General features: G+C 47.8%; 2 protein-coding genes across 2 annotated transcripts; one reads left to right on the top strand and one right to left on the bottom strand.

The window, feature by feature from the left end:
- Positions 1 to 1351: 1351 nt before the first annotated feature.
- N7481_010243 (uncharacterized protein) lies at positions 1352 to 3162 on the top strand (the record flags this gene model as incomplete). Its single annotated transcript, XM_057269462.1, has 5 exons — positions 1352 to 1462; positions 1513 to 1935; positions 1993 to 2407; positions 2460 to 2533; positions 2623 to 3162. 5 exons carry the CDS (start codon positions 1352 to 1354, stop codon positions 3160 to 3162), a joined length of 1563 nt encoding a protein of 520 aa, XP_057120139.1.
- Positions 3163 to 3439: 277 nt separating this feature from the next.
- Positions 3440 to 3628, bottom strand: N7481_010242 (uncharacterized protein; the record flags this gene model as incomplete). Its single annotated transcript, XM_057269461.1, has 1 exon — positions 3440 to 3628. One exon carries the CDS (start codon positions 3626 to 3628, stop codon positions 3440 to 3442), a length of 189 nt encoding a protein of 62 aa, XP_057120138.1.
- Positions 3629 to 12579: the final 8951 nt, after the last annotated feature.

The following is a 12579-nucleotide window of genomic DNA, read 5'->3' as shown; positions in this document are numbered from 1 at the left end:
CATTGAAGCATCACTTAATAAAACAACAAACCCACCCACGGGTTGGGTTGGGTCTTAGTCAGCAGACCCGTGGGCGGGTTGTCATCTCGGTGTTAAAATATCCCGGTTGCTGGAATAATAATGAGGCTGGGATCACGTGCACAAATATATACCTGACTTCTCAGTCTACTTGTATCTTAGACAACACATCCAACACAACACACAATCAACTCCCCTCAACAATATGAACATTGAAGCATCACTTAATAAACCAACACTCGGCAACCCAACCCAAGACCCAAATGGGTACCCGTTATAACCCAAAAAAGCAATAACAGTTGACTTGTCATTTTACATTAAGTTATGCACTAATTTTCGATTATATGATTGTATCGCTTTTGTTTGAGATCATGGTATACTTTCGGAACAACTATTATGGACAAAAAAAGTAAGATTGGCTTGTGATAAAAACTAGTATACCTCGTAACCACGCTATCGAATCGAGCTCATTGTTACCCTACTAGAAGATCTCTTCTGGCTTCTATCACCCAGCTGCGTGATTGGGGTGGAAGTAAATCGAATCATTTTCAACTACCTCCTCCTGCCTCTATTCTAGAAACTCTCTACCTAGATTCGGCTCGTACAAAATCCATTTCCTTCTGTGTTGAGGTCCCAACACGTCTTCGCGTCGTCTGAGGTCTTCAAGTGGTTATATCTTAGCTCTTGCGGGGTCCACTGAAAGGCTGCAGGCCGTCTTAGCATACCTGTAGGTAGTCTTGCAAAGTTCAAGGGCAACGAGGAGGGGCCATCAGATTTGGGAATGAAATTTTTCATTTTGAAGGCTTAAATGTGGATTTTGTAGGAGTCGCGTCAGGCGTTTAGATCTATCTATTTTTGAGTCGCGTAAGCCCGCGGGTACCCAAACGAATACGAGTTTGGGAGGACGCTGAGAAGATCGCAAATCGCCGATTTTTTGGCTCAAATTTGAGGTGATTGGCTTGAGACAGCGCAATAAGCATAAAATTCTTTGAATCCTTATAAGTTCATCGCGGTGGCCAAGGAACCCTGGTGGTGTAGAGAGAGCGTAATGAACAAAATATGTGGACGTTGCAGATACCCGTAGGGGGTTGGGTCACAAAGGACCGGGTACATATATATTTTCGAATCGGCAGCGGACATTGCCCACGGGCAGCGGGTTTTAGGGTTTTGATTTCCCGCAGTCTGGGTAGGATCCTTCCGGTCGGCACTAAAAACCGGCATTTTGCTATTGAGATTATCCAAGCTTCAATCAGTATTTAGGTCTCCCTCCACTCTTTCAGTTACCTGGCTCACTAGTAAAATCTGAGGCTGGATTGCATCCAGTTCTACCATTATGTTTTCTCGAGTTCTTATTCCCCTGGGGGCAGCAGTCCTTACATATGCACAATCTGTTACACCAATCGTTGATATCGGCTATGCCATACACCAAGCATCCTTGCTCAAGGTACATTTCTTCTCCAACCATTTTGCTATATATCCACTAATTATTAACAGTCCACTAACACGTACTATAACTTTTCGAACATCCGGTTTGCAGCTCCTCCTGTAGGAGAATTGCGTTTCCAAGGCCCTGTGGATCCTCCAGGCAACCGTTCAGCTGGAATACAGGATGGAACATATGGCCCCATATGCCCCCAGATATATCCAAACTGGGTATCGACTGGTCTAAGCACCACCAACGACTCTTCTGTGGAGATCCATACTTCAGACGATAATGAGAGTGAAGACTGTCTCTTCTTGGATGTTGTTGTACCTGAGAAAATTTTCGAGAGTCGGAATTTTGGTTCTGGTTCACCTGTAATGGTTTGGATTTATGGGGGTGGGTATGTGGCTGGCGATAAGCTGACAGGCTTTAATCCTGTTGGTCTGCTTGATCGGAGTAAGCAGAGTGTCATCTACGTGGCTATGAACTATCGTGTAAGTTTCTGCGGAACTTACCAGGCCATTCTAATCTTAATATAATCTTATATCCAGCTTGGGGCCTTCGGTTTCTTGGCCGGCCCGTCTCTTCAAACTAACGGGACCGCTAATGTTGGGTTGCTTGATCAACGTTTCGCACTCCAGTGGGTACAGAAATATATCCACCTCTTTGGCGGTGACCCAAATCGAGTCACAGTTTTTGGCGAGAGCGCTGGCGGCGGGTCTATAATGCATCAGATTACAGCCTACGGGGGCCGCAATGGCAGAAGTCCGTTCCAGCAGGCTATTTCTATGAGTCCTGGATTCTACCCTCTACCAGGCAACTACGCTCCCGAGGTATCGCTTCAGCAGTTTCTAAAGGCAGCAAACGTTAGCACTGTGCAGGAAGCTCGCCAGCTATCGTCTGCTGCACTGATTCAAGCCAACAGTGAGGTAGTTTCACTAGCACCCTACGGCTCCTTCATCTTTGGTAATCATTTCTGTCATCTACAGTTATTCGGGTTGCTGATTATTGAATATAGGGCCTTCCGTTGACGGAGATTTGATCCCAGCTATGCCTGGCAAGCTTCTCTTACAAGGCAGCTTTGACCACAAAGTGAAAGTCATTGCTGGGCACTGTTCAAATGAGGCAAATATATCCCTGGGAGCGTTCTGGATTATATCACAAGCTAACGGTATGCTCAGGGCCTTACATTTGCTAATCCAGCGATTGCCAACGACTCGGCATTTGCGGCAGCAATAAAATCATGGCTGCCTACAGCCTCTGAAGCGATTGTCTCGTACTTAGCAACCACCCTCTATCCACCTATTTTTGATGGGTCCCAAGATTATACCACAATGCTATCACGTGTGGCCCTAGCTATTGGGGAGATGGAAATCGCCTGCAACGCTGGTTTTCTAGCGCAGGCTTTTAGTGGGCTAGGATCCCGTGCATACCTCTTCAGCGTGCCACCCGGGCGTCATGGTACAGACACACCATACGCATTTTACACTAGCGGGCCGTTTCCCGGTGTCGAAAATGGGACTCTGGCGATGATTCTGCAGGATTATTTCACACAATTTGCCGTTACCGGTGATCCAAATATCCCTGGCATCACTCCGAACTTTCCGCTATACGGTAAAGAATCGACGGTACTCAACATGAATTCAACCTTCATTTCTCCTTTGCCTGATCCAGCAGCCAACCCTCGCTGTTCATGGTGGCAAGAGGCGCTGTTTGTCTAGGACTGGTATGTCTACCCAAGCAGTGTGGTAGGGTCTGTTTCTTTTTTTGACAGAGATTATTTAGCTAAAGGATTTACTTCCCAAGGGCCTTCGTGACTCTACTTCCTTTGCATACAATAGGTTATTTATTATTCAATTGCGGATTGAATTCGGTAGTTTAAGTATTGGGGTAGATGCTCGATAAACTCGCAACCGACCGCCAGAGAGTTTGAAAAGAGAGAAATCTGCTTTGTGATTTGCCATTGCTACGTACGAGATGTTACCAATTCAGACGTCTTCAACAGTTAACCACCTTGGCAAAGCCCATTGACATGGCTGTAAAGGTGGTGAACACGCTTTGGCCGGGGAGAGGTGCTGGTGCTATCGGGGCTTCGATTAACTCGCGAGCCGCCTGAATGGAGTGGCCACCTTTGTGCGGTATCTCTCCTTTAGGCAGAGTTCGCTTTTGCCTTTGCTTATCATACATGAGGAGTCAATTGTAAACGTAAATGACAGCCTGAAAAGTCTTCAGTACTTTGAAATTAATCGCCTTGACCTCATGAGGACTATCAGTTTGCTTGGAGAGCTTATTATCCTCGGACAACCACATCCAGTTATCCAGGTGTTCCTGTAAAGTGTTCATCTTAGCTTCGAGGCCTGCCATTCACGGAATTCACCTCTTCACCATCAAAGCAGAACCCGTACAGTGTTGGTAGTAGTGGTAGTAGTAGTAGTAGTAGTTTACACTGACCCCTCGCAAAGTTGGATTCTAAACCATAACCCACTAGGTTCTAGTTGGGAAGTCAACTGGTTATGAGCCCGAATTGCGCAACCTCTAAGCGCACAGGTTCGATTCCCGCAGTCAGCGTCCTTGAGCACCAAGAGCTACCAGAAGACGGCATTCACAAAAACTATGAGAAAGCTGATATAGCTATAATTTTCCAACATGTGGGGAAGAAAAAGTGGACAGTTGAGTGTACAATGAATTTGTAATGGGGAACCATCTCTTGATGTAGGGGACTGTGAACAGATTCTGGCAGCTGAGGAAGAAGTTACAACTGGGCAGGTTCTTATCACAACGGCGCGTATTTTTCATGCAAGAAGCACACGCCCGGGGAGCTGCACCCACGTCCAACATGTCGCCACCCACAGGTGTCACGTTTCCAATGTGATGTGAGATTTATTGGCCTCGGTGGTTAGGAAGGTCAGGTAACGCATGTAGCAGCCGCACGACCCACAAGTCGCGAAAATTCTACCGCTTTAAAATGCCAAGTCAAGATTTTGAAAAATTCTATCCGCACCCTCGCAAAGCACAGCCAGCCGGTTGCTTCGGCTGTCACAATTTTCCAGTGATGATTCAAGAGGTATAAGGCTAGTTTTTGATCCCAGACGGAGAAGGCCTGCTTGTTGACTTCGAACGTAGCCGCTGATTTTACTTTCGGTGTGGGCGTAGCAAATGCGTTCTACGCGACGCGCTGCGACACGTCAGTGCACCCACTAGTGCACCCACTGTCTTGTGCCCTCCGTATCATCATCTGGTGCGGCAGGCCCGCGATAACCATCAATTTCAATACCGCCGGTTGCTCACTTCGGCCGACATGCCCAATCGATTCCGGAAAAGTGGTTTGACCATTCTGAGTTGAGGTGGTGAAAAAGCAAAACCCTGTAGATGGTGGGAAATGACTCTCAAAAACCAGGCGGGGTGTGATTACGATGGCGGGCTGCCTGAGCGATATCCTTCGTTCTGACGAAAGCTCATCTGAATTTATTCTGCCGGAATCGAATCCGCACCGTTACTGAAAGCAAATGTGAAGTTCCACTAGACCACGCAGGGAGAAGGGCTGCCGGCGCCACTTCTGCTTAACTATACCCATCATCTGGTCAGAATATCATACCCACGTTCTTCCGAGCAAGTATCCAGCTAGATCTGCGTTTTTAGCCCCACAAGTGTCTTTCATCTGATCATGCCGACACAAAATGATACTTGAAAAGGACCAGAGGACCCGGATTTCTATCGCTGATACTCCGGAGGAATGTTTTCCAATTTACCGCCAACAATGTACGCAACAGTGCGGGCCTAGGAATATATATATTGCACATATCGGTCGAGGATACCGTAGCGGCATAACCTTATGACTGTAGACCGTGCTAACAGATACAGCATAACAACAAAGAGCATGCGACAAAACTCGAGTCACATAGAAGAGCGACTGGAGTATAAACAAGGATACACTCTACCATCGACAATGTACACTTTAGCATAATTTTTGAATTGGCAACCTTGATTGCGTCACTCAACTCCTAGCTCATAGTCGAATTTTTCGGAAAAAAAATACATGTACAGTCTATTGAATATACTGCAATTTGATGTACTACCAGATCCAAGTTGATGGACGGCATCAATTCACACCGTGCATCAGCTTTTGAATCATTGTTGAGAAAGGGAGATCTGTGATGACGGAGATCGGTGGTTACCGGTGGCTACCGGTGGGCCGTGGCATCCACTTCACCGCTCGGCAATCGCGCCGCACTGCACATCAACAAAGGGACCCACTGGTCCGGCCCCGTTATCACCAGCTCTCACCCTCAACTCTCACCCATCACTAGCCCTCACCATCAACACGCCATCACTCACCGTCAACACACCATCACTCACTGTCAAAAATCACCCTCACCCTCAACTCCAACATCAAATGTAATCCTCAACATGCACCATCCTCGATGTCCACAATACTCGCGTCTCCCTACTTCCGGACAAATTCCGCTGCTACTGCTAGCCAGCTGGACAAGCATTCATACCAATGGCAACTACTTTGGATTTCAGTCGCTGCCCAGATTGGCCACCCGGCTATCAGACAGGACTCGATGCTCTAATTCACACTACGTGGAAGAGAATGTCTATTCTTGAAGCTCAGGGCATGATTGAGCGCTACAAAGTGCATTGTTCGAAACAGAGCCATGTACGGTGGCATCTACATACAATACTGAAGTCATTTTACACCATGTCTTGTTGGATTCTTGATTCTATCGATTCTTTGGAGCAGGTCTTGGCTTCTTCGACGTCTCAGACTGACCCGAATACTAGTCTCTGACACCACGAAGAGGAGCCTGCAATCGTCAGAGGATCAGGACGAGGACCGCGGCGCCACGGGTCGCCTAACAAGCACAAATTTGATAACGCAGGGCTCAAGGCTGCATGGAAGCTCAAGATTATACAGTCACAGGGCTCAGGGCTGTGAGGGAGAACTTGGTTTCGCAGATGTCCCTGCGGAGACTCTTGGTGTCGCAGATGTCCCTGCGGAGACTCTTGGTGTCGCAGATGTCCCTGCGGAGACTCTTGATGTCGCAGATGTCCCTGCGGAGGCTCGTGATATCGCAGATGTCCCTGCGGAGGCTCTTGATATCGCAGCGCCCGTCCTGCGAGGCACACTTGTTGACGCAGAGCCCGTCCTGCGAGGCAGACTTGGTACCGCGGGGCCTTTCCGCGAAGACTTTTTGGCAACGCAGATCTCATCCTGCGAAGAACACCCGAGTGTTCGGGAGTCTGAGGAGGAAAGTCCTGCTTTTCTTTTCGACGGGAAAAGAGCGTCTTTTATGCTATTCTGAGTAGGGTTTTCGGCAACGACCACTTGCGTACATTTTGCCGGACCCAAAAATTTTCACTTCAAATTCGCACCGGGCGACCCTAATTTCGCTGGGTGTTGAGGCGGTTGATCAACGTTGAAATAAGAAATTTCAAGTGTTTAGAGTGGAGGGCGGGTGGAGTGGATGGATCCAACTGGAGCCGTGGTTGGTATGATGCGATGCGTGACAAATCATACCCCTCATCAACGCCGTCGAGACATGGCTTTTTAGATAGTGAGCGAGTGAAGGTGGTCGAAGTTTGCATTGGATATTGTGGAGGCACCAATTGCGCGCATATCGCCAGAATCAGTGTTTGACATTCGGCGTTTGTGCCGCGTGAGCACGTCTTTGCTAGGCGATGAGGCGTTCTTTTCAACATTGAAATAAGCATAGTAAAGCGTTTTGGGGTAGCAGACGAGGATGTGGCTCGTTCCACTGGATGGGACCGGGCACGCCTGGCAAATTATTTGCCTCCTCAACGTTCATTGGCCTAGGTTCAACGGCCTTCAACGCAGTTGGCGTAAGGTGTAGGTTGAACTGGTGATCTATCAATAACTCGCTTTGGCAAATCGCTTGCCTGCCCGCTAAATTCCTGTCCGCAAGATTTTACCTCAAGCCGGAATATTGCTCTCTGCCTCTATTCACCCTGTTAGCCTCACTGTTGTCTATTCCGTTGCGAGTTACAACCATTGCGAGACAATTTGTCACCCAGATCTCTATTACAGGAACAAGTGGACGATGATCGGACTGCCACATGCGCTGGCACCCAGAAACGAGTCGAGAAGGATCCATCGATGAAGAGACTTTGAAGCCGAATCTGTTACATATCGAAATATGGTTTCGTCGAGGCCCGATCAAGGCCCCGTTGCCGCCAGAATCTGAGATCTCTGCAATCAATGAGTTCTCGGCAAACGATGGCCCTTATGATCAACGTTTTCTAGAATCCATTTGTTCCAGGGCTTTCGAACGCCGCCTGGCTCAGTGCTAGGGGAATAATGTCACGAGTAGATCCAAATCGGGGCTGGAGTGCCTTTTGATAGAATTCATGGAAACCCTGTACCCATGTTTGGATCTTCGACGACCTAAATTCCCTTTCAAGCACCGTATCGGATCCTTCGAACTACTTTATGAGACGTCCGCTCGGGTATTGCACCTTTCATTTTGTCACAGAACGGCTTCTACCGCAGCCTTTCGCCGTATGCTGAGCGTGCCCAGAGACCCTGAAACTTCTCAAAAAGTGTATTTTAATACATACTCAAAACCTGTCCAAAATTCCATCTGAGAAAGACTGGAAAAATCGCAGTCTTGCCCAGAGCCTGCATCATTCAAGTACGAGCGCCTCGCCGCATTATTCAACTATTGGCCCAAGACAGGGTAAGTCTGCTCCAGCCCTGAAGTTTAGCATGGTGAAATATGGACACAGGAGACACAGTCTACTACCCTGTCCCACGCCCTTTGCCCAATATCCCCATATGCGCATGTTATAATGACCGATTGATTGAGTCTCCGGATGTATTAAGGAGCTTTCCATGCTTCTCACTTATGTCGGTGCAACAATTGCGATGGACTATCGTCTTATTGAACCATCTTTCTCCCCCAGCTTCTCGATGAGGAAGAATAGGCCTGAATACTGTATGCTACAGTGCCGAATTCCGGCTGCAAGCTTCTTTGATCTTGGTATCTACGGGCCGGTAGGCTGAGCCCTAGAAGACCTGCTAATTCGAATTCGAACAACAAAATGAGATATACAAACACGGAATTCGCTGCAATGGAAGACACTGAGATTCGAATCCATATTTGGACTGATGAAGCGAATCGGTGACACTTCAGGGTGTTCTTATTCAAACCCAGTCAAATGCAGGACATTGTGTCGGGCGATCTCGTACATCCTGACAGTATAATTCAAATCTGGTAGAGATTTTACAAGAATTACGATCGTGAGTTTTAAAAATCAGTAGTTACATGGAGCGTAAATCAAAAGTCGCGACCCAATACCCGCCGGCGAAGTAATCTAGTGCCGGTGGATTGCCCGACGATCGTATCACACCGAAAAACGGGAATAGATCTCCGCAAGAGCTGCGGTAGCTCCAAGGGGTTTGAAAAATTGCTAGACCCGTCTAAAACTGGTCATTAAGGTCCCTCCTAGGAGGCTTTCGGCATCATGCAGGACTTGCGTGGCGTGTTGAAATTAGAACTATCACAAAGGTTTTGCCGACGGTCCTCCTTGCGCTTTCTTGACATCGATCTATGTTTTGTTTCAGCTACAAGATCGACCTGGTTTGTACGAGCCCAAAGTAATGGGAAAGGCTTCAAAACTCACCTCTGTCGTCTAGTGGGCCGTCTTTTTTCTTTGTGCTTCCCTGTGCTCTGTCTGCTCTTTGAATTAGAGATATGGCTTTCCGAGAACCTGATGCTGGAGTGCAAAGCGTGAAAAGTCACTCACCTCGAGATGATAGATTGAGCCTGGTCATTCACCCCAAATTCGATTGACTCCGGGGACTGCTTTCTTTCAGGGAGCTCAAAACGGACCCTTCGTTTGCGTTTGCTCCCAGGCTTTTCAGCCGATGACCGGACGCGACCATGTTCTGTCGAGGTCTTCGTACTAGAAAATCCCGGAGATTTCGAAGAGTCCGTATGGTCTAAAGGTCGAGTCTCTCCCTCCAGGCCATCGCGCAATTTTTTGCACTCTCTCCAAAGTTTGCTGCAACGATATTCAGAGGCTTCCCCTTCCTGCCGTGCCATTGTTAACTTTTTACTCCCTTGCGAGTGTCAAGAAGAATATCCAAATTTCAATTTAGAATCTAGCTTGTCCGGCGAAGAACACCCGAGTGGCTCGAGAGTGTGAGGAGGAAAGTCCTGCTTTTCTTCTCGACGAGAAAAGAAAGTCTTTTATGCCATTCTGAGTAGGGTTTCCGGCAGCGACCACTTGCGTACATTATACCGGACCCAGAGATTTCCACTCGACATTCGTAACGGGCGGCTGCATTTTCGCTGGGTGTTGAGGCGGTTTATCAACGTTGAAATAAGAAATTTCAAGAGTTTGGAGTGGAGAGCGGGTGGAGTGGCTGGATCCACCTGGAGCCGTGGTCGGCATGATACGATGCGTGACAAATCATTTGCCTCATCAACGTTGGTGACAAAGATGAAACGGCCTTTAGCGCAGTTTTGTATGAGGTGTAGACCGAAGTGGCATGCTATGGGCTACTCGCCGTGGCAGCTTAATTTCTTGTGGCTCCAGAAGTCTGCCAATATTCGCTCGCACCGTAGCCAATCAATTCGCAAATCATCGGTCTCAACATTGCTCAACGATGTGAAACGGTTTTCACGCAGCTAATATGTAGAGTCGTTCCATGGAAGACTCGCCTTGGCAACTCGCTTGCCCATGCGCAGAATTTTTCGCCTGCAAAATTTTTGTTCTCGCCCCGTGAGAGAAAAATGGTTTCCCTCAGCCTAGCCGACATATTTTCCGTCGCAAGTCGCAGTCACTGCAGCGCGTCATGCCGCCCAAATCTTTATTTCACTTGCCTGTACAGGATGACCAGGGTACTTCGTGTACCCACGCCCACAAGCCGGCCGAGGTACCATCGATGAAGAGATGTCGACGCCGAGTCCGTCGTCGGAACATGATTTCGTCGCGCCCCAATAGAGACTCCGCCACTGACCAGCATCCATGGTCTCCACAGTCAATCAGCTACCGGTAAATCACCTCGCGATCCTCTCGAAACTGAATAATTCCAAAATTGACTGTCGAAGGTCCTTGAAATCCTTTTTGAAACAGAGCCGGGGACTGAAAGCTAAGGGTAAGCTGAAACAAGAGACTAGAGTGCCTTCGCTAATTATGATCGATAGAGTTTATAGAGATTTTGTTTCCCATCCTAGGACTTCATATGACGCCTATCCCTTTTCGAGCACAACATTTGATCCTCCAAACGCTGCAACGCCACCTCGAGCATTCCGCTTTCCGATTTGTTCAAAAATGGCTTCAACCACAGTCTTTGGCCGTTGGATGGACATGCCCCGAGGCACTGGAGCTGCACATGTTCTTCAAATTCTTAGCTAGAAACCGATCGAAGATCTCGTCGGAGCAACATGGTGAAAATATCACCACTGTTCAGAACTTGCGCCATTCGATCGCCGGCATTCGCCACGCCGCTGTTCATCGCTTGGCCCAAGACAGGGATAGTCTGCTTGAGAAGAATTGTGCTGCCATCGAATTCTGTCTTCGCGTCGGCGACAACTATGGCGCAGAGAGTCTCTGTCGTCTCTTTGAATTCCTACAGAAAATCCTCCCGAAGTCAAGCATGGTGCAAGTGCAGTCACAGCAGGCTGTTTCCTCTCATCCTCATTTACCCGAGCTCTCTCTCCGCACACGACTACAAGAACGATCCATGATACCTATTGACGTGATAAAGAGACTCATTGGATGTATCGAGGAGGACTTGATCTCAGAGGTGATGCATTTCTTGCGGATTGAGTTTCCGTGAGGCGTGGTGCGTGGGCCGGTCCGATTTATGTTCGGGACGTTATTGAATGGTGGCATGTACCTGAACATGGTCAGCCCAAGCAAAAGAAAACCTCTATGTACTCTAAACATTCAACTTCCCATTTAATTTTACTTTATTGACCTCGTTACCTGTAGTCTCTGAAATGTGTGTCGGAAAGCGGGTTACTCCGTCTGAACCCAGCATTTCAGGATTATCTCCCGCATTTGGACGTACGCTTGAACAAAAGATCAAATCTACGTCACATTACTCGACGATCCTATATATAATGCAAAGACAATGCTTTCAAAGTGCGAGAGGAGGTGCCAGCAGCGGCTGAGCGACTGCATACTATAAGCAGCCCCGAGGAAGTGTGATCTATCTTCACAATGAGGCCCCATTGATGTCACGAGCCCAAGGCAGCAGATACTCCCAGAACAGCATATCGGCAGTCATAGTCTCTGGAGCGTGATGTGCATAGGATCTTTCAACAGTGTCATCGATGTTTCAACGTTGATTTCAGTGATGCTTCATCATCAGCAAACCGATCTAATCGTGCTGCCAACGTTGGGATTATGGCTTCGGCATAGCCATGTCAAATAGACTGGCCTGTGATTTCCTATGCTTTTCAGAGCCGGTTGTCTTCCGTGACCAGAGATTCATGGGCTATAAATATTCTACTCATCATCGACTTCTGAGAAAATAACTTTTTTTTCTCCGCCTCATACCCACCACATCTTCTCCTGTCCCGCGAGGTAGGCAACGAATCTCGATTTAAGGCACCAACATCTGCTGATCTCTATGACTTTCCAGAAGAATATCACGGTCATCACGAGCCTACAGCCAACCGCTACGATTGAGACTCCACCAGTCGCAAGACTGAATCTATGTTCTCCGAAAAAAACCAAAGCCTAAATCACCGCCAAGGAGGCAATTTCCTAGAGCTAAGAGAAAGTCTCCTAGAGCAGTTCCAACTGCTGCAAGAAAGACTTTGCCTCGCCCTAGAAGAATCCCAGGACATATTGGATCAATTTAAAAAGAATGTGAGCCTCGCGGTCGTTTACAATGCCCCGATGATCAGTGTCAATCTTATGAAAGGGATAGATGCCATCTTTGGTTCTCCAAGCCCGAAAATCATCCAGCTCGAAAATGGCACGATGCAGAGGACCATCACTTGGCTGGATGTTATGAATGCAGACAGATCCAAGATCGAATTCAAGGAAGCCGAAGTCTATCATTATTATCTGCATGACTTCAACGCAACTGCGGAGTTGTCAGACTTCCAGCATAATATGCTGATTTCCGGCCTACCACAGAAATTGATTCAACCTTG

The sequence above is a fragment of the Penicillium waksmanii genome (genome assembly GCF_028829765.1).
Source record: "Penicillium waksmanii strain IBT 27052 chromosome Unknown utg000008l:1.0-5622682.0:1.0-5626561.0, whole genome shotgun sequence".
In the NCBI taxonomy this organism is placed as follows: Eukaryota; Fungi; Ascomycota; class Eurotiomycetes; order Eurotiales; family Aspergillaceae; genus Penicillium; species Penicillium waksmanii.
This window is presented reverse-complemented; position numbering and strand designations above follow the sequence as displayed.